This window comes from Poeciliopsis prolifica, unplaced genomic scaffold (assembly GCF_027474105.1).
Source record: "Poeciliopsis prolifica strain line A6 unplaced genomic scaffold, Auburn_PproV2 SCAFFOLD058, whole genome shotgun sequence".
Lineage (NCBI taxonomy): Eukaryota > Metazoa > Chordata > Actinopteri > Cyprinodontiformes > Poeciliidae > Poeciliopsis > Poeciliopsis prolifica.
Window position 1 is genome coordinate 201,557 of NW_026562433.1, and position 27,338 is coordinate 228,894.

A 27,338-nucleotide genomic window follows, 5' to 3' on the forward strand; every position below is an offset into this window, starting at 1 on the left:
TTTTTTTTATTGTTACTACTATTATTGTTATTCTGACACTTGGTGGTCAAGAGAATTTTAAACCTTCAACAGAAAATATTTTTAATAAGTATTACCATTTGAACATTTTCAGATTACAGATTTAAAGGTGTTTTCTGCGATTGGACCAGCCGCACGTTTGGGCTTCACAAATCTACTTCTGGAAGAATGTTCATAACTTCCTGTGTTACCTTGTGGAAAGTCTATCTGGAAGACTTTCCAATCAAGTCCCTTGGATAGCATGTCGGAAGTGATCCACTGAATGACTTTGCTACTTTAGAAAGATGCTGCTTTCAGAGGCTTCTTCGCCTCCTCTCATTTGACCCTCTTGTCCCGTTTGTTAGCACAAATTGACTGTGAAGGGTTAAAGCTGCACTGTGTAGAATAAAAAAAACATACATATTTTTGTTTAATATTAAAACATATATTGTATGTTTTTATACTAAAAAAGACATATATATATATAAAATATTCCACTTTCACCCAACAGCTGATAATACTTTATAAACACTGGTTACTGAACATGTTAGCTGCAATTGTTTCACACACATGTACCCCTGAAAAGCGGAGAAAACTACAGTTTTTATTTCACAGCTGTGCAACTTTCTCTAAGTAAATGGTTCATAGTTAAGTAAGGGACTTGAAAGATAATAAAAGTGGTTGAAATTGTAATTTGACGCACTCCACCCTCCATAAGAACCAGGACATACTGCAGCAGCAGTTTGGCATTCAGCTTTGGAAATATATAAAGCAAGTTCATCCCTCATAGGGTTTCTCAGTTTATTTCTAAAACTGTATTAGTTCTTAGAAAAAAAAATACATTTTGATATATAAATTTAAACATCCCAGACGGTATTGATGTTTGAATGTCAAACATCCGACATAACCACTAGTGGCTGAAGCTTAACATTGGGGACAATGTTAAACTTTGTAGATAAATATTGGGGGCAACTTTCACGTGATTTATTAATTTGATTTCAAGTCTTCAAGTCTTGGAACCCTACAGCGTTTTTAATTTGAAAAAACCTACTTCATTTCAGTAAAAAAGTTCTACCTTTTTAATTTACAACTCTGAAATTAGTCATTATTATAGTAAGGTATGTATTTAAGTCCACACTAACTCGGGTAAATTGACCGTCCATCCCAGAGAGCGATGGTTAAACACTAATTAAGAAGAATTTACCTGTGTACATTGGCAAGGAGTTGGTAATTGTTCTATGGCTGCGTGTCCGATTGTTTTTTAAATCGTCATTATTACTATTATGCATTAACAAACGTTAACGAGTGGAACGTTCAGTCAATTTCAGTTCAACTTCCGGCGAGTCTTATTTTGGAAGAACGCCGCCGGAAGTTGCCTTGCGTCCGCGAGCTTGCCTGGAGTGTTTTGTGGAGCATCACAACATTATCCAGCCGCCGTGTTGTGAAGGGTACGTCGCCGTTTCTTCGATGAAGGTAACGAACGCGTCCTGTTTGTGATATATAAATGTGAAAGGAGAACATGCGGCGACTTAAACCGAGAGTTTGGGTGAAATAGCGAATCCCAAGCGGCGACGTTTGCGAATGTACTGCTAAATGAAGCGTCTAGTTTTACTCAGCCTCCATTTTAATTGCCGTTAAACGCCTCCTCTACTGGTTCTGGATCACACAAAGCGGGTCATTTGCTGCCCGTCCTCGCTTATTGGCTCACAGGTCGGGCTTTCATTTTTGACACGCAGCTCCAGGGTCGGGATGTGACTCGTCAAGCCGCGGCATATTTTCATATTTTGGTCTTTTCAACGAGATATTGCGCCGGTGTTCAGTCTCGGCCGTTTGGCCTTACAAAAAAAAAACACACTGCGACATCGACGCACGGACAGATGAAGACGCGGTCGCCATGTTGCCGGTTTTCTTGGAGCTCCGTAACATGACGACGGCTTTTTTCGGGGGGGAGCTGCGTTGAATAGGAAAGGCGTTGGAGTGGGAGTGTTAGTAGTGGTGCATTGCAGTGAGCTCTGGAGGAGAGGAGGAGGAGGAGGAAGGAGAACAGGTGCACCTCCAACATCAAAAAACCCCGTGAAGTCACGACGCTGCGCAGTCTGATCTCTGATCCAATTAACGCCAATTACTGCTCCACCTGAGTCAGCAAAGACATGATTGTTTGATTTTTGAACTGATCGATCGTGATAGTTTAATACTGCTGTTGTAAATCATCCTAAAACAAAACACAAAGAGAATGCATATAGGTAGTATAGTTCATCATAACCTAGTTTCAATAAGACCCACTGACAGTTGCTCTTCGTTTGTGAAAGCGCTTATTGTTGTTGTTTTGACGTTAATTAGCCAGCATGTGCCTTCATAAGTGGAGTTGTTTCCTGCCTACAAACACTGAGAAGCTTCAGTCTGTGTTTTAAGATGGTGACGTGTATTCTGACCTCATACGGTTGTCAGACGGCCATTGAAATGAACAGTTTTTATTTCTTGATGGGCTCTGACTTGGAGCTTAAAATACAGAAAAGTATTGGGGGGAGAGGGGTTTTCTGAAAAAAGATGAAAAGGCGTTTAAAAAAACCTAAGAATTATAATTTTTGTTTCATGCACGTTGTTTCAATAAGAATCAGACTGACGTTAGGCACAGATTTTGTTATCTATACAACATTCCTTAGTTTCTTGTTGCTTAATAACTACTTTTTCTATTAATGAACATGCAGAAGACAAAAGTGTTTGAGCTAGAAGTCAGAACCACGTATGTAAAGACTGTATTGGTCAGAAAAATGCACCAGGCAGAACTTTTATTTATTTATTTTTTTTGACTTGACCTGCAAATGGTTGGTTTCAAAGTGGCTGTAAATACCACATGATAGCATTGAATATGTATATTTTTCTCACCTTCCTTCTCTGAACATTAAGTATGTTCAGTTTTTGCTTTGGCGTTTTAAATTCGCACTTTGTTTTCACGGTTAGTAAAACGAGCAAAAATCTCTTGAGAAAGTAGAACGTTTTGGTTCTTTTGACTGTGCCACATCCAAACAAGAGTGTTATTAATCGCACATCAAGCAGGGTTTAACTATCTCGATGACCAAGAAACTTTATATTTGTTTTTTACCTTGCAAGTTCATTTTTAGTTGATTTCTCTTTCATTTTTATTTAAAATTGGCAAAGCATTTAATCCTTTCAGGGACAGGTGTGGTTAAAGTTAAATGCGCTATGTGAGCTGTATCTTCTCTTAGCACTCTACCCGTCTTCTTCTCTGTAGGAGGATCTTTCAAAAGATTAGTTCTCTCTTTAAATTCACTTCCTGGTACCGGACAGATTTTGTGTTTACTTGTAGCCAACGGGTACTGAGTAATCTGATTTTGGGACGAGTAAACTAATGTGTACCCTCTCACACACAATCATTTTATCTTTAGTGTAACTCTCTGTTACCTGTTTGTGTATAAAATTTTTTCATTAAACAGTTTTTTCTAACTACTTTGATAATATAGGCTATGAAGTCACATGTGTTGCATATTCATTGTCTGATTCTCTACATCTGATTGTCGTGTTTAATCTGAATAAAATCTTCATTCTCATGTCCGATCTGCAATTTTTCTGTTATCTGGTCAATAATAGATATTTAGTTGCCTCATATGGCTACGCTCTTGTCTCCTGTTGATGATGTTTGTGTATAAACTAGTTCGCATAAGTACCAACATAACATTAGCATGTTTGGACTCTCGATATTGATAAAACTTGTTGATGGTGGATTAGAAAGCGGTTCCGGTTTTCTGTGCGTGGTCAAAAGAAAAGTTGTCTTCCTGCTACTGAAGCTCAGCGCTTTGAACGTCAAAAATGTTGATAATGGCTCGCAGCATCCAATACAGTCTCTCTTTCGCTCTCAATGTCTTTTCAATAGTAAAAACAAGTCTGTGGATTGTATGAGAAAACCCAGATACGTTGGATTAACTAAATAATGTAGAATGTGTCACCTAAAACAGTTTTCTAAGACAGTCATGAGGCTACCAGTAACTCAAAGCTAATATACCCATCCTGGCGAGTGTTTTTTTTTTGCGACTATCGTGGATAAGTGCTTATTTCTCTCCAGTTCCCTGGACGACGTTTGTACATTTTTGTGGATATCGAGTTCTTAAATTCCTTTCATGATGGTCTGAAAAAGTCTTAGATATTGGTCAAAATAATCAAGCATGTCAAGCTGAAAATCTTAACGACTCTGACCAACTACTGTGCAATCGGCGTTTTTTGTTTTTTTGTGAGTTTTTCAGCAGTTAAAGTATATTGTTTCACAAAGCAGCAAAGTATAAATAAGCAGAGCTGTACAGTAAATGTCTCTTTCAATCACATTGTGGACAGTGTGCATGAAACCACGTAATGTCCACCATGGTGTATCCGCGTGAAGAAGCCCTGGAGCGCCTGACCCAGGATGAGATCGTCCTCAACACGAAGGCCGTCATGCAGGGCCTGGAGACGCTGCGCGGCGAACACACGCAGCTGCTCAACTCGCTGCTGGACTGCACCCAGCCTCCCGTCGCCCAGGAGAAGTCCGGCCTCCTCCGGAAGAACCTGGAGGACATTGAGCTGGGCCTGGGAGAAGCGCAGGTTGGCTCCGGTCCAGTCGGCAGCTCTCCCAATCCCCCCGTCTCTCGGCAGATGCTCACGTTCTGTTTCGTTGTCGCCCAGGTTATCATCGCTCTGTCGAACCACCTGAGCGCCGTGGAGTCGGAGAAGCAGAAGCTGCGCGCCCAGGTGCGCCGGCTCTGCCAGGAGAACCAGTGGCTGCGGGACGAGCTGGCGGAGACGCAGCACAAGCTGCAGCGCAGCGAGCAGTGCGTGGCCCAGCTGGAGGAGGAGAAGAAGCACCTGGAGTTTATGAATCAGATCAAGAAGATTGATGACGACGTTTCCTTGTCGGAGGAGAAGAGCCAGAGCTCCGGGGGCAGCGGAGGCAAGGGAACGGGAGGAGGAGACTCTTCAAAGGACAGCCTGGATGATCTGTTCCCCAACGACGATGACCAGGGAACAGGTAGCTGTGATCTGCGTCGTTTGTAATAGGATATTGCACACACAGAGCTACAGAGCATTAATCGTTTATGCAAGGAAGTCACGGCACTGCAGCCGACCATCCTGATTGATTTAGTCCTGTTTTTCCAGATCAGAAAATTCTAGATCAATGGTTTGCCATACTTGCCTTCAATTCACAGACATATGTCAATTTAGAGCTTGAATAAAACATTCTGGAGAAATGACTAGAATAGATCTAAAGTAACGCCTTAACGGCTGGTAATTTGTTTCTAAATGTTTCAGGGTAAAAGAACAAAAGAAGATAGAAGTGAATTCAATAAAATTTCTTTACGTCTCGGTCTGGTTCTGTTCCAGCCCAGCCCAGTGGGGAGACGGCAGCCCAGCAGGGGGGCTACGAGGTCCCGAATCGTCTCAGGACGCTGCACAACCTGGTGATCCAGTACGCCTCTCAGGGCAGGTACGAGGTGGCTGTGCCTCTGTGCAAGCAAGCCTTGGAGGATCTGGAGAAGTCATCCGGACACGACCACCCGGACGTTGCCACCATGCTCAACATCCTGGCCTTGGTGTATAGGTGAGCTGATGGGAAGGGATATCCTTTTGATTTATATTTATAAAAGCTTCTTACTACTATCGAGCTTTTTTTTTTTATCTATGTTTCCAGGGACCAAAACAAATACAAGGAAGCTACTCACCTCCTGAACGACGCCTTATCCATCAGAGAGAAAACCCTGGGGAAGGACCACCCGGCGGTGGCCGCAACCCTCAACAACCTGGCTGTGCTGTTTGGCAAGAGGGGCAAGTACAAAGAGGCCGAGCCGCTCTGCAAGAGGGCCCTGGGCATCAGAGAGAAGGTGAGGACCCACAGCACCGAAGGACACAAGAGCAGTGCTGATTTTAAATCTGTTTTCCATTTGAGTGAAAGCCTGATGCTAATGATGTTTGTTTGTGTTCAGGTGCTGGGGAAGTCCCATCCAGACGTAGCAAAGCAGCTCAACAACTTGGCCCTGCTGTGCCTGAACCAGGCCAAGTACGACGAGGTGGAGTACTACTACAAACGGGCCCTGGAGATCTTCGAGTCCAAACTGGGAGCCGACGACCCCAGCGTGGCCAAGACCAAAAACAACCTGGTGGGAACCCGATGGATCCCGAATCCTCCTTACCTCCTCTATGTCCTTTCTCTTCAACATCTGTAGTTTTCAAGGCAACCACCGTCAGCGCACTGATTTGTCGTTTCCTTTTAGGCCGCTTGCTACCTGAAGCAGGGAAAGTTCAAAGATGCAGAAGTTCTGTACAAGGAGATTCTGACCAGAGCACATGAGAAGGAGTTCGGATCAGTCAACAGTGAGTGAAACCATCAGCAGCTAAGCTAGGAACTCAGCTCACAACCCTTAAGAAGACTTAATTTCATGCATCTTAAATGAAGGCCTTAAAAATGTGCTAATGCAAGTTTTAAATTTTGAACTATTAAATCTCGTATATGCAGTTATTTTCCTTCTTGAAACTTTTCTGTCAAGCAAAAGTTTGAGTCATGCGCTGACATCTTCGCTGCATTTTGAGGCGGTTCAGGCTACCGATAACTATCGGCTAATATCCCTTAGCAAGCAATATTCCCTTGCTAGCTAACTAGCTAGCTATCTCTTTGTGTCGGTCATGGGCTTGATACGTGGAGAGCGACAGACAACGGCGACATGAAAACGTCGCCTGCCCTTTAAGCTCAGATTTGTTAGTTTGCTTTGTTGTCTCGTTTCTGTTGCCAACCTATGCAATACATTGGTGTTTTTCTTTGGCCACACCCTCTGATCCCTTTATCACCCTGATGTCCCAGCAGGTCAGAGGATTACTCAGTGATTCCGAAGCTGCTTTATGTCCCCGTCTCCCTCCTCTCTGTCAAACCAAGGCTTTACAAACCGCTACTGCCCACACGCTCGGCACCAGACCGGGCCTCAGCCGGAGCTTGGTGAATGACTGTGTGTCGTTTGAGAAAACCCACAGAGAGGGGTCAGGAAGGATTTAGGCTTGAAACGGTTAATCGGGGTTAATTGGTTATGGAAGGAATTATCGACTACTTTTCAAAATCGATTAATTATTAACTATACAGACTCTGAAACTTGTCGTTTGCTAAATAATCAAACTTGTCGTTCGATTATTATACAAAGGGTCCATTAAAAACTTTTTTTAATACCTCTTCTGTGACATAAATCTTGTACAACTTTTTTTTGAATGTTGACACATTCAAAGCGGTACTTAAGCCAAAACTTTAAGAAAAACAAACATTTTGCATTTATGATGAACAGCCTTCTTCTTCTGTAAATATGTTTTTCCTAGAACTCATCAAGTGGCGTAGTTCAAATATATTTACTATTAATCATCTTTATGGTTCCCAGTTAATAACTGGTTAATATAAAAATAACCATCAGATCCGCCTTGCACTGTATTGATGTGAAGTGGAGCAGAAGTTTACACTATTTACACTACAGGAATGATGTTATTGCATGTTAGGCAATGAAATGTTTTTTTTTTACTTGAAAATAAAATTATTTATTTGTTTGCACTTTTTAATGTACTTCTACTATTGTATAAAAATGTTTAGCTGGTTAAATGACAAATCTGCAGAATGTGCCAATTTTTTATGTTTTTTAAATAGATTGCCAGAATATTCAGTTAGTAAAATAATCGTTAGCCGCGAGCCTGGAGCGTTTTATAATTGAGATTTTCCTCGTCTCATTTTGCAGATGACAATAAGCCCATCTGGATGCACGCAGAGGAGAGGGAAGAAAGCAAGGTCAGTCATTAACGTCGACCTTTGATAGGCCTGCCGCCACATTTTAAACAAAATGGACTGAAAAGGACTACAAAGATACGTGGAGAGCGACAGACAACGGCGACATGAAAACGTCGAGTTGCTCTTTGACTCGGCTTCTCTCACTCTCTGCTTGTTCTCATCCTGATCCCCGCCTGTGTGTCTCTCTCTGTCTGCGTCAGAGCAAACAGAAGGATTCTGGGCCGTACGTGGAGTACGGGAGCTGGTACAAGGCCTGCAAGGTGGACAGGTGAGACACGATCAAAAATTCCCAAAGGAAACAACGTGATGGCTGGTTGATAGTGCCACAAATCACCTGATTGCCTTCATTTTATGAGGGAGTGATACAACAATGTCATCAAAAATGGAGAAAATGAATTCAGGCATCTGGATTTGCCAAATAATTTTTAAAAAGCAACATTTTTTGCTCATTGAGTTTTTTTCTTGTTGTGTAGTCCAACTGTGAACACAACCCTGAAGAGCTTGGGAGCGTTGTACCGTCGCCAAGGCAAACTGGAGGCAGCCGAAACGCTTGAGGAGTGCGCCAGCAAGACACGCAAACAGGTACAACACACAAACTCAATGCTCCACACTCTTTGACTTACTGATGTCAGACTAGCTGCTTTCTCAGCTACGTCCCCTGAGTAGTTCAGAAGGAATTACGGCTGAAGCTCCTCCAAGATCAGACACCAGCTTTGTGTTTATTCTCTGAAATGTTCAGCTTTTACAGTCTTTCTATTGTTGTTTTTCCTCATCTTTGTGTGATTTTGTTCTCCCAGGGGATCGACGCCATTAACCAGAGCAAGGTGGTGGAGCTGCTGAAGGACGGACCGGGGGGCGGGGGCGACAGGCGGCACAGCAGGGACGGACCGGGGGGACGAGGAGACAACGAGGGCGACGAGTCCGCAGAGTGGAACGGGGTAACGTAATCTGTCGTTTATTATTGCAATAAATCGAGTAGTCGGATAAAAATACATTGGTAAATCTAACATAACAGCAGCATTACTATCGCATATCAACATAAATCCAATTTTGCATGTTTGAGCTTCCCTAACAATAACTTTTCTGTAGTTTAGAAAATTAACCTGTAACAATAACATCTCACTTTCTAAGTTAACCTGAAGAAAAGTCGTACAAAAATCTAAAATCATTTGCAATTTAATAATAAAGAGGCAGGCTCACAAATGCACTTATAAAAATGTCTATCCTCCAGCTATGTTCATCTTCAGTTTAATAGATGAACTCTGACCTTGCCCAGACATTTATAGCTTTGTGTTCAGCAATAACAGTGACAGAATTTAACGCCTTCGTTCGTCACACACAGAAACATCTACCAGGTGTGTAACGCCTCCCATTAGAGGCGACTGGAATCATCCTTAAAGCTACGCGTCTAAAACCGGCCGCAGTGTTCAGTCTACCAACACGGTGCGTTAAATAATAAAACATAAATTAACAACGCTTCGAGGCAGGTACATTTTCCTCTAGGAATTTTAATAATCGAGGACTCGCATCAATCTTATGATTGTCCTGTTGTAGGAAACCCTCTAAAAATGACAGAGGATCTTTTAAACCTCTCATTTCCATCCCTGATCGCTGGTTTCTTTTCTCTCTCTTCAGGACGGTAACGGGTCTCTGCGCCGCAGCGGCTCCTTCGGAAAGATCCGGGACGCTTTGAGGAGGAGCAGCGAGATGCTGGTGAAGAAGCTGCAGGGCAGCGGACCTCAGGAACCCCGAAACCCCGGGTAAAAACAACGTGGTCTCTGAAAAAATGCAATTTCAGAAAAGTAAATTGGCCTTGGATTTTTATTTTCTTTTATCTACAATGAATGAATGCAAGTTTCTTGCGAGTTGGCTGGACGAAGTTTATACATTTTTGTGATGCTGTTTCCGTTTTTCAACACAGAAATCTTGTTGCCGTTTGTTTTTGCACAGAATGAAAAGAGCGAGTTCCCTGAACTTCCTGAACAAGAGCGCAGAGGAAACCACGCAGGTAAAGACGGTTTACGCCAAACCTCTGACAGTCTTTAAAAATACACAACTACATCCCTCCCTTCCTTCCCTTCTTAAGATTTACTTTCGTTTTAATTCTTACTTTTGTTTTACTAATTTCTTTTCGTTTACGTTTTATTTTTTTATTTACCTTCGTTTGTTGTTTTTATCTTTTTAATCTGTTTTTTTGTTGTTTTTTTTAAGTGCCTCGGTGCAGCGAGACGGTTTTTAACTGCATGACTGGAAACTTTTCTAAGTTTCCCAATTTATTAAAGTTGATTTAAACAAGCATCATCCTGATCAGCTGAAAACCATGAGCTAATTACATCTGGTGATGATATGAGAAGAAGTGAGTTAGAAATGGAGCTTTGGGAAAAAGATGATTATCTGTAATCAATGCATTGATCTGCTGAACCTCCATGAAGGTTGAATTCAAAATGAACTCCAGGAGAAGAGGAGAGCAGGTCAGGTTTTGTTTGTGCGTTAAAACCTGCTGTGTTTTTCTGCTGGACCGGTCCCGAGCTAACACGAACCGATCCGTTTCCAGGACGCCAACTCCGGCCTCTCAGACAGCAGGGGACTCAGCGCCAGCAACGTGGACCTGACCAGACGCAGCTCCCTGATTGGTTAGACACGGCGGCGAGGCGGGGGGACGGAGCAGGAAAGGGCCATTTACCTCGGTTTGAGCAGCAGCTTTTATTGGTTTTATTTTAAGGGACACTGAAAAAAAAAAAAAGAACAAAGAGACATGGCCACACTTGATGTCACCACTGCTGCTACCGCTGTACGCACCGCTGCCATCAACCAGAACGCCGAATAGCATCGCACACACACTCACTCACTCACGAGCATGTTGCTGAACTAGAAAGTGGAATGTCTGCACCTGAGCGCCTCATGTTTTCAGCCAGTAGCTCCACGGTTCCTGCCCAGTCTCACCTCTCCTCTGCAGACACATTCGGAGTTTTCAAGGCGACGTTTGTTTCCGTTCGACGAGACGCTTGCCGGTTTGTATATTCCACACGTAGCATGACGTAATCACCGGCGACCGTTGCGCCATCCGAACACAATCGACCTTTTAGGGAAGCATAAGCACTAACCATTTCAACCTCAAACTGTTTGCCTTCGTGGGTTTTTTTTATTTATTTTTTTATGTGTATGAACGCTTTTAAATTATTTGACGTTTCCTTGTGTATATAGTTCGATCTGTTTTTGTTTACAAGTTTATGGGGTTAAGGAGGGACTTAACTGGAGAAACACTCGTCTGACAGAAGGAGACTGGGAACAATATGTGGGGAAAACAAAGGGAAAGTACAGAAAATCCGATTTTTGCTCCATCTTGTCATCGAATAATAAAAACACTCATAAATCCATCATCTATTGCTGAATTTAGCGATCAGGGTTTCACTCCAAACTGGAGACACGCACTTGAAGCCTGAAGTGAATGTCTTAGTGAGCAGAATCAGGGCAGAAAATCCTTCATTACTTTGTGGTTTATTTGCGGAGGAAATCAAATGGAAAAGAAAACGCAGTTGAATATTTTATTTAAAAAATTAAAAAACTCTTCTACTAATACCAACCAGCTTTTATTCTGAAGGAAAACGACGCTTTAAGACGTGATGGAGCTAATCAGGAGGGGCTTCAGGCCTGAGTGAGTTGGAGTCTCACAGTCACTGGAGATCTTTAAACATTCGTACACCATTTAGTTTTAGAAGCTGTTGTGTGTTTACTGAAAGTAGAACGGTTTTCAGAAACGTTGCCGTCAACCTGGCGAAGATGTGAAAAATAAAAACTGCGAAATGAATGATTCTTTTACTGCAGCAGCATCCTGGTATCTCAACAGTGCAGAACACCAAACCTCACAGAGTAGTTTTGGTCCAGGTTCTTACAAAAATATCTTAGTACGTTCAAAATAAAACAAAACTAACTTACAAGTAACTTCAGAGCAAGAAATGGGAGCTTGCTTGAGATTCCTTAACGTTTAGGGATCATTGACTCAAAACAAGCCCCCATTTCTATAACTACAGTCGAAAAGTTACTTGAAAGTCAGTTTTCTCTTGATTCAAACGTACTAATATATTTTCAAAAGACACTCGAGCAAAAATGGCTGCTAAAATTAGGTGTTTTATTGCAATGCAAGTGTTAGTTTATGATGCTGTGTTGTCAACCCGGCTACCCACAGAAGTTGCATTAGGAAAACAAGCCCACAGCATGACTCATATTCCACCTTACTTTAGCACAGAGCATGATGTGCTTGTTTTACTTTGTCACGTTTTGTTTCAGACAAACACTTGTCAAAATCCACATGTTTACACATGTTTACATTTGTAACAGTAGGACAGGAAATGCCCTTTTCCAGACTTTTGTCTAACGGTTGCCGTGGAGACCAGTCTTTAACGCTGTTCCCTAAGAGTTTGCAAATATATATTTTTTTCTTCCTCCGTTTACTGGCAAGATGCTCTCATCCAGTCTAGCAGTCACTAATCGACTTCTGTGTCACGCCATATTAATACCCCCTGGAAACAGGAAGTTATTTATCACTAATTCATAGTTCCACATTTTGTAGGCCAACCAAAAATTACAAAATATATGTAAATAATTCCTTGTACTGGTTACTTCTGTCTGTGTGAGATTACACTGCTGGAGTAAAAGAAATTAAGTTTTTTGGGTTTTTTTTTTTAGCATCTTCATCAGGGATGGAAATAAAATTTTAGCATTTATAAAAGTGATTTGTGTATAATTTTGCACCGATCAACGCTAAGGGGCATGTTTTCGATCCTCATGTGTCTGACAGACAATAATCCATCATCTGTGAATTTACTTTAGACTGTTTTTTTTTCTCTTCTTCTTTCAATGTTGCTACTGTGAGCTTTTATTTTGAAAGTACACACTACTGGTTATCTGAATGTTGCTTTTCATGACTTTCACTGGATTGTTGTGCTAAACTGGAACAAAAAAAAACCCCCAAAAACAATCCACCAAAGCAGAATGTACATGAAGTCTGATATCATTTGTATTTATGATAAATATCCTATCAGCTTCTGAATGTTGGGACTTTTGCAGGAATTCAGAAAGTGATTAACCTTTATATATATATATATATATATATGTAAGTGTGTGTTAACAGTGTATTACGTCGACACCACCGCTTGTCGATGGGTTTTCTCCAGCGCACCAGGCGGCTCTTCACTGTACTAATCACATTTTATTCTGCAGAACCCCGGATCAGAAAACTTCCACAGAAATGAGTAGAATATTTTGCTATCAGGAGAGAAGAAGACGACAAAATAAAAGAAGCTGCGACGGTTTTTAAGTATGAATCTGCTGCTTATTGAAAGAGCAAAGATGCTTTTGTGGTGGAAACGTGGCGTTGGAGATGCTCCTGTAAAACGTGTTTTATCGAAAGGCTCAATAAAGACAAAAAGTTCCACTTTAAAAAAGAGAAAAAGAAAGAAAAGCCAGCCCCGTCTTTCTTTCCTTCCTGTCCAGAAACTCGCTCCGTGTGCGTGAAAGTGTTTTTTCACAGCGCCTGTCTGAGCCGTAACGCCTGCGGCTCAGGCCGAGGGCGTCGACCCGACGCGGCGCTGAAGCAGCCTTCGCAGCGGGGGGCGAGTGTCTCCGCGCTACTTCCTGTCTCACCGACAGGCGAGCCCCGCAGAGAGGAAACCAGACCCACTGAGCGCTTCTCGCAGAGGAACCGGCGGCGCGATGATGGACTGACTGATCGGCTGCGTCGTCGAGACGACAAACGCTGGAGCATGGATGAAGCGGGGTCAGAAAGTAAGGCTCTTATTATTTTTTTCAATTCGACTTGGAGAATCAAAAAGAGAAGGAAGTCTGACACACCTTGCATGTCATGACCTGCTTTCATTTATCAACGCAAAGCAGGAGACTTGTAGGGGAGGAGGGATGCTTAAAATGTCACCTTCTGTTTGTGACGATATCTGCGGCTCTAAATGCAGATATTCTGAAGTCATGATCTTAAAGAAGAGCCATTCACAATAGTTTCTTTCACTAATTCAATTTAAAAACAACAAATTGGAAATATTAAAGATTTATGACAGATGTAGTTCCATCAGTGTTAACAATAATAGCTGAGTATTATTATTAAAAGCAGCTGTTTATAACAGAAACTACAGTCTGAATACAAGAATATCAAAATAAGAGCATTAAAAATGTGATTTAGTTTGAGTGTTTTTGCTGGTGTTGTGTCACAGTCGCGGCGAGGCCTGCTGACTGTGTGGTTGTTCCTCCCACAGGAGGAAGCCTGCTGAACAAGCTGACTGCTGCACACAGATGTTTTAATGGAAAGTTGAGTGGATGGAAAACGGCATTAGTACAGAAGACATTTGAAACAGAAATGCTAGTGTTGTTTTTTTTTTGTTTTTTTTAAATCTGAAAAAGTATATCTGCAGTGTGCAGGATTGGCACTGAATATTTGCGCAGGGGTTCCGTGTTGCTGAAGTGCTTCAGCATTCCTCTGTTTTTTAGGTCATTAAACGAGACGGTCAGGGGACGATTTACTGGACGTGCTTCTGCTGGTTTTTGTGGCACGCTCTGCACCAGTCTTTCCTTCACAGTCCCCTCAAGACCGCAGTCATCCCTGCTGCCTTTGCACCCTTTTCATCCCCAACCACGATATCCTTCCACTGAACTTTCCAGACACGGCACCTCCGTCTGTGCGATCGGCGAGCTTCTTCGGCACGTTAACCCTTTAGTGGTTTACGCTCTTTGTGGAGGTGTCAAGCCAGCAGTTTTCAACACGTTTGCGTTTGTGGCAACACTGGGCAGAACACAGCAGTTCATTTTTTACTTTTTATTCATTTACTTTTTACTCTGACGTCATCAAAACTTCTGAGAAACTGTAGTTTGGGTTGCAGTTAAAGGCGTGATTGTGAAAATGATAGAAAGAAACAGTTGAATCTGTGTGAGTTTCTCTTGTCAAACTGGAGATAATTGGACTTTTCAGTTTGATCATTTTTCTAATAACTTGTACAAAATTTTCTCATTCTTCTGCATTTTATTTATTTTTTCCCCACAGATCGTGCGTCCGTGTCTGCGGAGCCGCCCTTCAGTCCCACCGCGCCGGCTCTGGTCCAGTTCCAGCTGGGGCTGTTCAGGGAGATGGTTCGGGTCCCGCCCGGCAACCTGAGCTACCGCCACGCCCGCCGACTGGCGGCCGAGGTCATAGAGAGAAAGGTGACCGGGGGCAAACGTCTATCGGGTCGAGCGAGGCGGGGTCTGTCGCTGAGAAATGACTTTGAACTTGTGGATCATTTGAGACTTAAGTTTGCTGGACATTTTAGCCAAGATTTAAACATTTCATAATTTAAAAGACTCGAGCTCCTCCGGGTTGCTGTTGTTCAGCTGTGAGAGGGAGAGCAGACAGGAAGTGGACTCTGAAAGGTCAGGAAAAATGTGTAGGCTACCGCAAAACGAGCCGTCGCTTGTGGACCCCGCCCACTTAAAGAGGCGGCAGCAGCTTCCCCTCCTGAGCCGCTGCTTTCGTGTCGGTCCGGTTCGTGTCTCCCTCCGTCTCTGGACTCTTAAATCCAGACATCGCCCGGCGTTCTCCTCCGAAGCCTCTCTGCTCACGGCGCTGCGGCTCAGGTTGTGAGCTGCTGCAGGTGTTGGTCTGTTTCTGGTCTTCATGCTGTTAAGAGTCTGTGTGGTCTGTGAGAGTGCAGAAAACTTTCCAACCACAGCCTTTCCCCTCTAACACACACACACACACACCCACGCATACTACTGTCTGGTTGTGTGCCTCTTTTCACACACAGAAATAAACTCACGTTTCCGGGCATCAGGTCAGCATCGTGTGCAGGAAAGGAGGAGTAAATGTCATGTTTTGTTGAAAAATCTGCAAAACTAAACATGTTTGTTTTTTGTTTTTTTTATGCATTTTGCATTATCAACCTCCCTGGCTTGCAGACTGAAAACTGGCATTTTAGAAAATTTAGTCAGTCAAATAGTAACTTGAAAGACTAGTTTGCTGTTTGTGCATCAGTAACGCTTTTGACTTTCTCTGCTGTGAAAACTAAAGACCCCAGCAATCAAAACCGCCGTTGGCTACTTGTGATTGTTTTTGTCGCTCTTCTTTGCGGTGTCGTCTTTTTCTCAGCCCCGTTGGAAGGGCTTCAGACGTAAACGGCCGGTTCAAGGTCACCCAGTGTGACCTCCATTGGACTAAGGATCTTCGTTCTGGTGTTTTCCATGTTTTGTCTTGAGACTGATGATCATTTGTGTTGTGGTTTTTCTTGAATTTCTTCTGATCTGCTGCTTTTTAAGTGTTGCTTTGGATTGATTTCTCACTTGAATAGAGAACATAACTATTAAGAAAAAAACTATCCTTTCATTTACTCGGATTATCTTTGTGAAGAAATCTATGTAAGAGGTGATTTATTTTAATTATTTTTTTTTTCTTTCTAGTAGATCTGAATTTTAGTTTCTTTTTAAAACTTTTTGAAACTTTTTCATGTCATTGTGATGAAAGTGGACACTTTTATTTTTGGGGGTTGGCAGACCAACTTGAAATATTAGCGAGAACTTTTGGTGCTTTTGTGAATTTAATATCCAGTTTTTAAAGAAATCTGAATTAATTGAGCATTCTACCATCCACATTCGTCAGCTCAGATACATTTTTCAGTCTAAAACTGATATGAAAGTAAATGATTGATCTTCCTTTTGCAGCTTTGATCGGTTCTTTAATGGCTCTCCATTCATAACTTCAGTTGTTGCTCTCCGTGTTTACTTTTTTTTCATGTAACTTTTCAGAGAGAAAACGTCTCATTTTGCAGGAAAATCTGTGTTTTTACATTTAGTTTACAGTTTCTTGGCTGAATCGGTGTGAAACTGCGCTCTGTGTGTGCGTGTGTGGGTGTGTGTGTGTGTGTGTGTGTGTGTGTGTGTGTGTGTGTGTGTGTGTGTGTTTGCAGGCTCCAGACTGCAGCGTTGTGGGCTCTGGGGAGAAGATCCTGTTGTTCAGACACCAACCCGCCTCGGAGCAGCTGCTGCAGCGGCTGACGGACCGGGACGAGCTGCAGGACGGAGACCTGATCGAGATCGTGGTCGCAGGTCAGACCTCGGGTCATTCACGTTCGATCGGTTAGAGGAAGAGGCGGTCATTGGGTTTCTGACAGCACCGTTTATCCGAGCGTGGTGACAAAAGGTGACAAAAGGTGACTTTTGTCACAGAGGTGACAAAAGTTCAGCAGCCGTGTTTGGAGGAACTGGAACTCAGATTTCAGCTGAAAAAGAAATAAAAAGGAAGCCGATTTCTTCATCTGCATATCAAACTACATACAGCAGTTCATTTAAAACATGTAACTCACACTACTAAGGCACAAGGTGCTTCTGACCCCTAAACTCAAATCCAAATAAGGAAACATCAGGAAGATCCTGACGGCTTCAACTCAAAACAACTGAAGTATGAAAGTCAATCTAAAGGAGCCGTTTTTATTTGTGCTTTTTCAGCCCAGTTGTTGCATTGTTTTCCTTTCTGGAACAGATTTGTGTCTGTCCACATCAGTCTCACTTGTAAACGGCTGCGGATAGGACCCTGAAAGCGATGTACCGAAACGCGTCTGGATTCATGACGAATCTGCGTTCCCGCTGCCTCGGGTTCCTTCTTCCCTCGTGGCGTTCAGAGTCAAACGGCCTGAGCGCGAGCCGCGGACTCGTCCGTGTTTCTGTCTTTCATGTATTTACGCTCACCACCTTCACAAAGCTGCTAAATCCCACAACAAAGAGCCGCTAAAGACTTTGGTTCTCTGCTCTGAATAAGTCGGCACAAAATAACTTAAAGATAACGGAGACTCGCGCTCTGTAACGCTCAGGAAGTTGCTGAAAATAAACTCATGTTAACGCAAGAAGTTTTCATTTTAAAATGGATGCATGATTTCTTCCCCGTGTCTCACGATTATTATTATTTTTCTTCCAGGATCTGCGTCTGTGGCCGAGATGAGGATGCGTCCTCACTCGCTGGTGGTCCAGTCGTACCGGACCCCCACCTTCTGCCACCACTGTGGGGAGATGCTGTGGGGCCTCGTGCGACAGGGACTGAAATGCGAAGGTAAAGCCGTCGCCGCTCACTTCAGAGCAGCTACCGTGCTTCAGCAGTGGCACGACAACGTTGTCGTTTTAAAACCACAAACTTCAAAGTAAATTCTGCATATCACCGTCCCTGACGGATGTCACATTTCTTTTGCTTTTTTTTTTTTTTGTGATTGTTGTGGCCTAAAATGTCGCGGTCAGAGTTGCAGAAGTAGTTTTTTCTTTGTCTTAATGTGATCTTACAGAAAAGTTTAAATCGCGTCACGTAACCAGGATTTAAAAAAAAAAAAAGACAGGATTCTAGCAATATTTTTAAAAAAAGACCAAAAACACTTTTTTTCAGACCTTCTTGAAATGACACCTTTAATACAAATAAAGTCCTGCTTCACATCGGTCCGTCAAGTCAACATGAACCGTTCACAGCACCTGTCAAACTCAAGGCGCGTATTTTATGCGACCCTCTCGGCTTAAATACGTTTTCAATCAACTCAGTGCAGATTTTATATGTTTACTGCCAAATTAAACCAATCAGTCCCTCCAGTTTCTCGAGAATTACCGTGGAAATTCACGCTAAAGTCCAGAAATCATTGCATCAAGAGTTTTTTCCAGATAACGTACTTACTTGCACTAAGCAGCTGCCTGAGCCTTATTTGACGACAGATTATTGTCTATGATCTTTAGAGCGAGTAATAAAAAGTCGCATTTACCGTCATAAATAAGAACCAATATTTTCCAAATTAGCACCACAAACGCTTATAAAAATCACAAAAAGAATCACAAAATCATAGAGGGGCTAAAAAGATGTTTGATATTGTAACAGGGCGTGAACAGGTTTTATTGATGCTTTTTGGCCCAAAACAAAAATGAGGCAAATTATACTGAGGCTACAGCGATTGGTCAAAATCCAGCACAGTTGCAGCGATTGGTCAGAAAGGAAGGAAAACTTTAAGGTGATCGGTCGGATGTGAGGAACAGTCACGACGTTGGGTGAAAACTGCAAGTCGGCGTAAAATTTCCGAGCGATGAATTTGCAGTAATGGCTGCGATCGCAGCTTCCCGGAGGGACTGACCTCCACTTCAGGATCACATCTTTTGAGTCTCTTAGAAGCTTGTTTGTCTGAAGAACAGCTCGCAGGGTAAAAGAAAACCTGAAAGCAATGTAACCATTCCCTCCATGTTGCTGTCATAAGCTGCCTTGTGCAGGCGCTTGACAAAACGTGAAAAAGATCGTGAAGAACGGTTCTCCGTCTCTTCAGGATGCGGCTTAGACTTTCACAAGCGCTGCGCCTTCCTGCTGCCCAACGACTGCAGCCGAATCCGGCGGCAGGTCAGCACCAGCTTCTCCCTGTTCCCGCCCCGGAGGCCGCGCACGCACTCCCTGTCCAGTCAGGCCGGAGGCAGTCTGGAGGAGGTAACCTCAGCACCTGCCTCGTTTCTTTTCTGGTTGTTTTCCTGCTCCTGCAGCGCCTCGGCTCATTTAAACCGTTTTAAACTCCGTAGATCAGCCTGTCCAAGCCGTCGTCCAGGCCGCCGTCGTGGAACGAGCCGCCCGTCTGGCTCGGGGACAAGAGCAGGCCTCAGGTGCCCCACACCTTCCACATCCACAGCTACACCAAACCCACAGTGTGCCAGCACTGCCACCGGCTGCTCAAAGGGCTCTTCAGGCAGGGGCTGCAGTGCTCAGGTAAAACTCAATATATGTTCAACAATAAAAAAAATACTGAATTGTTTCGGTAGCAGACATATTTGAACATTTTTAAGCAGGCATCGCAAGGTAAACATATTTCTTGTAGCAACAATAGTTTTGATAAAGGAGGGGGAAAAAACAACAAAAAAACCCAGAATGAACTCAGTACAATGTTTTTAACTCTGAGCTAAGTTTTTTTTGTTTGTTTGTTTGAATAAATAATGAGGAAAGGTAAATGTCTGAACAGCCTTGTTGAGATGAACTTCTTTAGGTTTTTCCTCTAGTTTTCACTTTCCTGTTCAGCAGCGGTGGATCCAAAACACAGGAGTGAAGCGTTTTGTTGCAAACGGAGACAACAAAAAGTCCACAAAACACTGAAAAAAACTTTTGTGTTGTACCACTAGCCCTGGAGAAGAAAACAAAGAGGTTTTAGGTATAAGTTTTATTCTCCTTTGTGGCCGTTTTTCGCCGCTCTGCTCCAGCCAAGACTGACTCTGATTGGTCATGTTTGGATTCCCAGTGATCTCCAGTGAGGCAGATCCACAAACGCTCTTCCTGTCACGCTTGAGCCAGCAGACGGCTCGTGACTAATTCACTCGAATCCATGAACGTGTCTGGGTGGAAGAACGTCAAAATCATGAATTTTAATCAGGAGAACTGAAGTTTTCTGCGTCGTTCCTCTGAGGTTTGAGGCTGCAGCTCCTCTGCCTTTGTCTCGTCAGACTGCAGGTTCAACTGTCACCGGCGCTGCGAGCCTTTAGTCCCCAGAGACTGTCCAGGAGAGAGGAGGCCCGTCAACGGGGACGGTGAGACACACTCGTTTCATTTTTTTTTTTACCTTGTTTATGTCTGATTCATCATGGTTTGTAGCTCCTTTAAATTAGTTCCTAGCTTACTTCACAGAACAAAATGACCCATTTATGTATTGAACTGTAAACTTGAGGTGATATTGCGCAAAATATCGATCATATCGATACCAGGTCAGTATCGGTACCACATCGATACGAGCATGATGAGATCCATACTTCAGTTTCAAATTCCCCCTATTTTTTTCATATTGTAGTTTCTCAAGTGTAATATAAAAAGGATTGTGCTTTGATTTGCTGTAAAATAATTGTTTCACATTTTTATTTACAAAACAAACAGATTTGTTTATATGTAAATATATTATTATTAGTAGCATTTTGATAAACTATTTAAATTCTGACCTACTCAAAGAAAATCATCCATAAAGACGCCAAAAAGTCAGAAGTTTAAATATTTATTAAACTTGAATAATGCGCATCGGTATCGGTATTGGCGATACTTGATATCGGAGCGATGCCAAAATATCCAGTATTGCACACCTCTATGAGAACTGTCTGAGAATCCTCACCCCACTGAAGCGCTAATATTTTTGGAAATTTAGCTGACGTGAAATGAGCTTGAAGATCATGCAGGTCTCCAGTTTGATCGCAGCTGTAAAGTAACAAAGATGGCGTCGCCTTCCCAGACTCCTCGGCGGCCGTTCACGGTTTCCCACAGGATCCAGAGGACGCCGAGTCGGAGCTCGCCAGCACAACACTAGACACCTCAGAGGACGAGATGTCCTCCGACGGGGACTCGCTGCCGGAGACGGTGGAGGTGGAGTCGCTGAGAGAGCCAATGAGGTCAGAGAGGGGATGATGTCATCGCCGCTGTGTCCTGATGATGTCTGATATCACCCACATAACCACACGCATGTAGTCACTTTCTTTGTGCCACGAGTCTTTATTGGTTTGTTACGCTGGGTGGAAGTATTTTCTTCCGAAGCAAGCGTTTGGAGAAATGTTTGCATTGTGTTTTGCCGTCCTCCTCCAGCCCCTGTTTCAGCAGCAACATCCCGCTGATGAGGCTGGTCCAGTCGGCGCATCACACTAAGAGGAGAGCAGCAGGAGTCCTGAGGGAGGGCTGGCTGCTGCACCACACCAACACAGACACACTGGTGAGAAACGGCTGCCAGCTGACAGCGGCCCTGTTGGATTGAAAAATGAGGCGCAGACGTGGAAATTAGGTCCCATCCCAAAATAATCTACTGTGTTGCTCTGGAATAAGATTGGAAAGTTTCCTCCAAACTAATGATTTCTGACCATAACCATCTATTTCAGTCTTTGCTGCCCGCATACACTCACACAAGCAGATAAAATGATACTTTGGGTGTCTCTGTTCTGCAAGTGAAATCGACCGTATTCTTGTCCTGTAACTGCAGTGACATTGAAGCACAGACCGATCTGTCCCCTCTCTGTTTTTATGCTCTTTATGGTTAAGAACATAAATTTAAGTAGATGAAAAATATCCTAGTTTTTGTGTTGTCTTTGAGTAAATTCTTAGAATGTTCTTTGGAAAGTGGGGGGTAAAAATTTGCCCCTTGTTTTCTTCCCCTCAGAGGAAACGTCATTACTGGATCCTGGACTGGAAAACCATTACTTTGTACCAGAATGAGAGCAGCACCAAGTACTACAAGGTAGAACTTGCACCATGACCACGTTTTTCCAAATCCCCTTCCGAGCCTCGGTGGTAACTTTAGGTGGTCCTCCGTTGCAGGAGATTTCTCTGTCAGAGGTGCTGCAGGTGCGAGGCCCCGCCCACCTCGCCATGCCCTCGTTGCCGGGCGCCGAGCTGCACTCCTTTGAGCTGGTGACGGCCTCGCTGGTGTTCTGCGTGCAAGCCGGCGAAGACGGCGCGGCGTGGGAGAGCGCCATCTGTCAGGCTCTGAGGCCCGTGGAGAGCAGCAGGATACGAGGCGACGAGCACCAAGGTGAGTCGACGGCTGATCTTTATCTCTGCGTCCTGGAAGAGCGTAAAGGTACTGACATATTTTACGTGCTTGTGGTTACAGATAGAGACCAGCACGGAGTCGGTGTGGTAAGAATGAGATTTTAATCAGTCCTGACCCTTACTCATTTCGCTAAAGGGCCTTAAAATGTCTGAAAATGTAAATTAGCGTTAAATACTTTAGTTATGGGCTTTACATTTTGTTTGGCCAGAATATTTAATCTTATATTTTCTATGCAGATTTTTCTACCAGGTAAAAGCTTGATTTGTGTGCCGGCATCTTTGCCCGCTACATCCTGTGACTGAAGTGACACTCAAGAAAGCTTGTTAGCAAGCAAACGAGCGTTTAGAATATGGTTTATTGACAGCTAGCAGGTTCACTTGCAGTTACTGTAGCTCGCTAGTAGGCAAACAAATGAACAAGCCATTAGCAGTTAGCTCATGGTTAATTAGCAGCTAGCATATGGCTCATTAGCAGTTAGCATATGGCTCATTAGCATCTAGCATATGGCTAGCAGCTGGCATGTGGCTCATTAGCAGCTAGCATATGGCTCATTAGCAGCTAGCATATGGCTCATTAGCAGCTGGCATATGGCTCATTAGCAGCTGGCATGTGGCTCATTAGCAGCTAGCATATGGCTTATTAGCAGCTAGCATATGGCTCATTAGCAGCTGGCATGTGGCTCATTAGCAGATAGCATATGGCTTATTAGCAGCTAGCATGTGGCTCATTAGCAGCTGGCATGTGGCTCATTAGCAGCTAGCATATGGCTTATTAGCAGCTAGCATATGGCTTATTAGCAGCTAGCATGTGGCTCATTAGCAGCTAGCATGTGGCTCATTAGCAGATAGCATTTGGCTCATTAGCAGCTAGCATATGGCTCATAAGCAGCTAGCATATGCCATTTCCATTGTGTGAGAAGCCCAAAGTTGCTGGCAAGAGCCACAAAAAGACCCCAACAATTTCATAGTTGTAGACAGCTGAATTTCTATGGTGAATTTGTGATGAAGCTCTTAAATTTTATTCACAATAATCTTTTGTAGTTCTTAAAAAGCCTTAAATCTGAGCTGGTGAAACCTGCATAACACTGTTCAAGCAGCCTTATGAGGAGCTTCTCCTGCTTTACTCCAGAGCTCAGCGTTGTGTTTGTGTGTTTCAGGACATCAGCGCCGTGTATCAGATCTTTACAGATGAAGTTCTGGGTTCAGGACAGTTTGGAGTCGTGTACAAAGGTGGGATCCTGATGGGGTTTTTCCTCTAACCTGACTACAGCAGTAAACCCACGGAGTTCCACTCACTAAATGACGTCTCCTCCACCAGGTACTCACAGGAAGTTGGGCCATTCGGTCGCCATCAAAGTCATCGACAAGACCCGCTTCCCGACCCAACAGGAGAGACAGCTGAGGAACGAAGTGGCCATCCTGCAGGTGCTTACTCTTCTCCAGCCAGCGCTTCACAGCTGGAACGGCTTTTCAGGTCGAGTCACGTTTGTGTTGTTGCTCAGAATCTGTCCCACCATGGAGTTGTGGTGCTCGAAGGGATGTTTGAAACGTCCAGACATGTCTTCGTGGTCATGGAGAAGCTCCACGGAGACATGCTGGAGATGATTCTGTCCAGCGAGAAGGGCCGGCTCCCTGAACGCATCACTCGGTTCCTGGTGATACAGGTACAGCTGTAATTGTACATCTTTGCTCCATCTTTTTTCTCGTGTGTATTTGAGTGAACGATGATTGTTGCTCCTGCTGCATCAGATCCTCGAGGCGCTGCGGTACCTGCACCTGAAACACGTCGCCCACTGCGACCTGAAGCCGGAGAACGTGCTGCTGGTCTCCGCCGACCCCTTCCCCCAGGTGAAGCTGTGCGACTTCGGCTTCGCGCGCATCATCGGCGAGAAGTCGTTCCGCCGCTCGGTGGTGGGCACTCCGGCCTACCTGGCCCCCGAGGTGATCAGCAGCAGCGGCTACAACCGCTCCCTGGACATGTGGTCCGTGGGCGTCATCATGTACGTGAGCCTCAGCGGGACGTTCCCCTTCAACGAGGACGAGGACATCCGCCAGCAGATCACCAACGCCGCCTTCATGTACCCCCGCCAGCCCTGGGCCACCATCTCACTGGAAGGTCTGGGGGTTTCTGGAAACTTCGTAACACGTTTGCTGATGTTTTCGCTAAACTTGTGTTCGGTTGAGTCGGAGTCAAACCGCGCTGACTCCGCCTTTTGCTTCCTCTGCAGCCGTGAGCCTCATCAACAACCTGCTGCAGGTGGCTGTGAGACGCCGGTACACCGTGGGAAAAGCTCTGGGTCATTCCTGGCTGCAGGTATTTCATGTGACAGATCAACACAGAGTAATGTGTGACCCTGAAGCAGAAGGATGATGATATGTAGTTTTATTTAGACAAATAATTACAGTGTGAGGTGCGTTCATACTCTGAATCAAATTAGAAAGGACATTTCTGTCAGTTTGCAACACGGTTCAAGTTCATTTTAAGCATCAGTTTTCATTTGTTCCTGAGGAATCTGGCTATACTTAATGTTCCACTCATGCTTAAAAATGGTTGTTGCACACTTCTGTTTCTTCTTTTAAAGATGATAAGCGCTTTTCTGTTTTGTTTTTGTGATAGCATCGGGAGCTAGCACCTAACAACTAGTGGAGCATCTTCAGATTCATAAACACCCAATCTAGAGATAGTTGTGATCATACTTCCTTTATTTTACTTTGCTTGGCCTCTAGACTCTGAATGTTCAGGTACTAAAAATAAATCATTTTTTTTTCTCTGGTGCAGGTTTGAACTTTTCTGAATGTCCATAGTTACTTTTTCTGGTCTTGTTTTTTTTTTAAACCCCTCATGCTGTGTATTTATTTTTAATTAACCAGATAAGTTGATTGAGAACAAATTCAAATTTTCAACGCCGACCTGTTCAGAAAACATGCAACTACAAAAACATCCGTTCTCTCCATTGCAGAACTCTGGCGCCCCCCGGTGGGGGTCAATACCTCACACTTTGAAAAAAATTCCTTTTGTTGCAACTCTGGCTGCTAATTAAACAACTGCTGAGATTAAATGCAATAAAATACAAGCTGAGTCTCGTATCTGGATACATAATGCGGGTTTTGTCTCGCTGTGTCAACGTGCAGAACTTCCAGCTGTGGTGCGACCTGAGGGAGTTCGAGCTGAGGATGGGCTGCAGGTATCTGACGCACGAGGGGGACGAGGACCACTGGAGTCGCTTCGCTCTGGAGAGAGGCCTGATGTTTCCCTCCCATCTCTGCTGGGACTCCAGCAGCGAAATGGACATGTGAATTTAAAAAAAAAAAACAACAAAAACTGACACAGCTGGAGCCGTTTCTTGTTTTATTATTTTATATGGACAAATGAGGGACTGTGAAAAGTGCTGGTCATTTAAATCGAGTTTTAACTAAGCCAAAGACTATTATTATAATTTTTAGATGAGTTGAAGAGTCTGAAATCGTGGAAGAAAAACACAAACCGCTGTTTAATAATGTAATTATCCTTTTTTATTCCAGCTTTGTTTTTAAATGTAGCTGTTTGAATGTGCGTTGTTATTTTTTTAAGCATCTGTAATGATGGACAGAAATAACTGAGAACGAGGGGAGGAGATGAGATAAAAACACCTTGAACATGCACAGAGGAGTCGACTTGCACTGGTTATTAGTATTGTTATGGCCGATGTTCTGTTGTGGAAATGGGACCAAACCCTCGGTTTCCTCCTCAGCGACGGGCCTGCTGTGGTCCCACATGCAGCGTCCATCCTTACTGTTCGCAACTTTCCTGACTCTCTCCCTGCTGACATCACTCCGCCTTCCTTTAACAGGAAGAGCGGAGCCGCGTCAGTCGTTCTGCTCCTTTAGTTTCCTGTGTCGTCTTTCTGTTTTTCCCTCTCCTAAATTGCCATCGAGCCGCGGCCGTCTTTGTGCTCTTTTCCTCTGCTTAGGTGCTCATTCATCCTTCATAAGTTCCTGAGTTTCTTAAGATCTCCAGGTTAAAGTCAAATCTCTGCCAACGTTCAGGTTTCACAGTCGTTACTTCACATTGACGCGTTTTCGTCCCTGACTGCTGACAGACTCCTGCAGGCGCTTGTTTGGGTTTCGGTGTGATTAAGGAAGAGTCGGGCGACTCAAAAGGCGGCGTTTTTCTAAACTTTTAAAACGAAGCATGCGTCTGCACAAATGCACAACCAACCAAGCCAACGGACCAACCAGCTTTTTTATCACTTTTTCTTCTTTAATTACCCTTCTACAAAAAAGAATAATAAGACGGGGAGGAGGAGAGCAGGAGGCTTTGCTCAAAAGGTAACCCTCTCGTCTAACTCTTCTGTTAAGGCCGGTATAATCTCCGTATGGTGCTTTCATACGTTCGCTGCTATACCTGGCTCTCTCTGCTTGAAACTCAAACCTAACAGTTTTAAGATTTGAGCAAAGCCTCCTGCTCTCCTCCTCTCTAAGCCGTGTTCCTGGGATGGAGGGGGACCATTGGGGAAAAGTTCAGATTTGAGAGCGGGGGATAAAATGAGGAGGACAAAGCATTTAGAGGGACAGTGGAAGGGTTTATAATCGCTTTCTCCAAACAGGAGAAATAGAAGCTTGGGGGGAGGAGAACACGAGGCGGAAGTGGCTCGGTTTATAAGTCGCTCTCTCCGTAGAGGGCGCTGGAGAAGGAGATGTAGTCCAGGGCGCCGGGGGCAGCGTCGGCTCCGATGTATCTGGTCATGCGGCTGATGCAGTACTCTGCCTGCTCGGGCGGTAGCTCCCTGCGCAGCTCGTCCACTGTGATGTAGTTCTGCAGGGCGGAGAGGGAGGCAACGTGTGACTTAGAAAGACGAAGAAACTGTCGCCTCGGTAAGAGAGCACAACTTATTACAATTAGAAAAATGTAAATTGTCATTTTAGGCTCTTAATTTGTCTAAAATGACTGAGCTGGACACAACTTCCTGTAACGAACTTGGCGCAAGAAAATTATTTTTAAATTGTGTTTTTTTATGTAAGGTT

The 27,338-nt window shown here is 43.8% G+C and overlaps 3 protein-coding genes across 6 annotated transcripts in view; 2 read left to right on the top strand and 1 right to left on the bottom strand.

Moving 5' to 3' along the window:
- Positions 1 to 1,379: 1,379 nt before the first annotated feature.
- Positions 1,380 to 13,529, top strand: klc2 (kinesin light chain 2). Of its 3 annotated transcripts, XM_055060180.1 has the most exons (15): positions 1,380 to 1,470; positions 4,345 to 4,590; positions 4,672 to 5,014; positions 5,368 to 5,584; positions 5,675 to 5,864; positions 5,967 to 6,140; positions 6,255 to 6,354; positions 7,746 to 7,795; positions 7,996 to 8,063; positions 8,269 to 8,377; positions 8,593 to 8,733; positions 9,431 to 9,555; positions 9,746 to 9,803; positions 10,350 to 10,482; positions 13,445 to 13,529. In XM_055060180.1, the coding sequence occupies exons 2-14, from the start codon at positions 4,363 to 4,365 to the stop codon at positions 10,431 to 10,433; spliced, it is 1,887 nt and encodes a 628-aa protein (XP_054916155.1). In that variant the 5' UTR covers positions 1,380 to 1,470; positions 4,345 to 4,362; the 3' UTR covers positions 10,434 to 10,482; positions 13,445 to 13,529. The 3 variants fall into 3 exon arrangements, 2 of the variants coding, with proteins under 2 accessions (XP_054916155.1, XP_054916154.1); XM_055060179.1 differs by lacking the exon at positions 13,445 to 13,529 and having other exon boundaries at positions 10,350 to 12,873; XR_008608171.1 differs by lacking the exons at positions 9,746 to 9,803; positions 10,350 to 10,482; positions 13,445 to 13,529 and adding an exon at positions 9,138 to 9,238 and having other exon boundaries at positions 9,431 to 9,517.
- On the top strand, positions 13,473 to 25,976 carry LOC129379405 (serine/threonine-protein kinase D3-like). Of its 2 annotated transcripts, XM_055060177.1 has the most exons (18): positions 13,473 to 13,579; positions 14,841 to 14,998; positions 16,735 to 16,873; positions 17,739 to 17,870; positions 19,108 to 19,262; positions 19,352 to 19,535; positions 20,261 to 20,344; positions 21,031 to 21,187; positions 21,378 to 21,501; positions 21,943 to 22,020; positions 22,101 to 22,314; positions 22,396 to 22,421; positions 23,492 to 23,564; positions 23,653 to 23,759; positions 23,837 to 23,998; positions 24,084 to 24,450; positions 24,563 to 24,648; positions 25,467 to 25,976. In XM_055060177.1, the coding sequence occupies exons 1-18, from the start codon at positions 13,558 to 13,560 to the stop codon at positions 25,629 to 25,631; spliced, it is 2,433 nt and encodes an 810-aa protein (XP_054916152.1). In that variant the 5' UTR covers positions 13,473 to 13,557; the 3' UTR covers positions 25,632 to 25,976. The 2 variants fall into 2 exon arrangements, with proteins under 2 accessions (XP_054916152.1, XP_054916153.1); XM_055060178.1 differs by lacking the exon at positions 13,473 to 13,579 and having other exon boundaries at positions 14,847 to 14,998; positions 16,742 to 16,873.
- The window catches only part of actn3b (actinin alpha 3b), a 28,462-nt gene continuing 26,948 nt past the window's right edge, over positions 25,825 to 27,338 (bottom strand). Inside the window, exon 21 of the mRNA XM_055060176.1 lies at positions 25,825 to 27,129. Within this exon, the coding sequence (XP_054916151.1) occupies positions 26,971 to 27,129 (159 nt within the window). The 3' untranslated portion in view covers positions 25,825 to 26,970. The remainder of the gene's footprint in view (positions 27,130 to 27,338) is intronic.

Coding starts and splice junctions, on each gene's coding strand:
- klc2 (XM_055060180.1), top strand. CDS start 4,363: ATGTCCACCATGGTGTATCCGCGTGAAGAAGCCCTGGAGCGCCTGACC. Junction 5,015..5,367: donor CGACGATGACCAGGGAACAG/GTAGCTGTGATC, acceptor GTTCTGTTCCAG/CCCAGCCCAGTGGGGAGACG. Junction 9,804..10,349: donor GCGCAGAGGAAACCACGCAG/GTAAAGACGGTT, acceptor ATCCGTTTCCAG/GACGCCAACTCCGGCCTCTC.
- LOC129379405 (XM_055060177.1), top strand. CDS start 13,558: ATGGATGAAGCGGGGTCAGAAA. Junction 16,874..17,738: donor GATCGAGATCGTGGTCGCAG/GTCAGACCTCGG, acceptor TTTTTCTTCCAG/GATCTGCGTCTGTGGCCGAG. Junction 23,760..23,836: donor ACGAAGTGGCCATCCTGCAG/GTGCTTACTCTT, acceptor GTTGTTGCTCAG/AATCTGTCCCACCATGGAGT.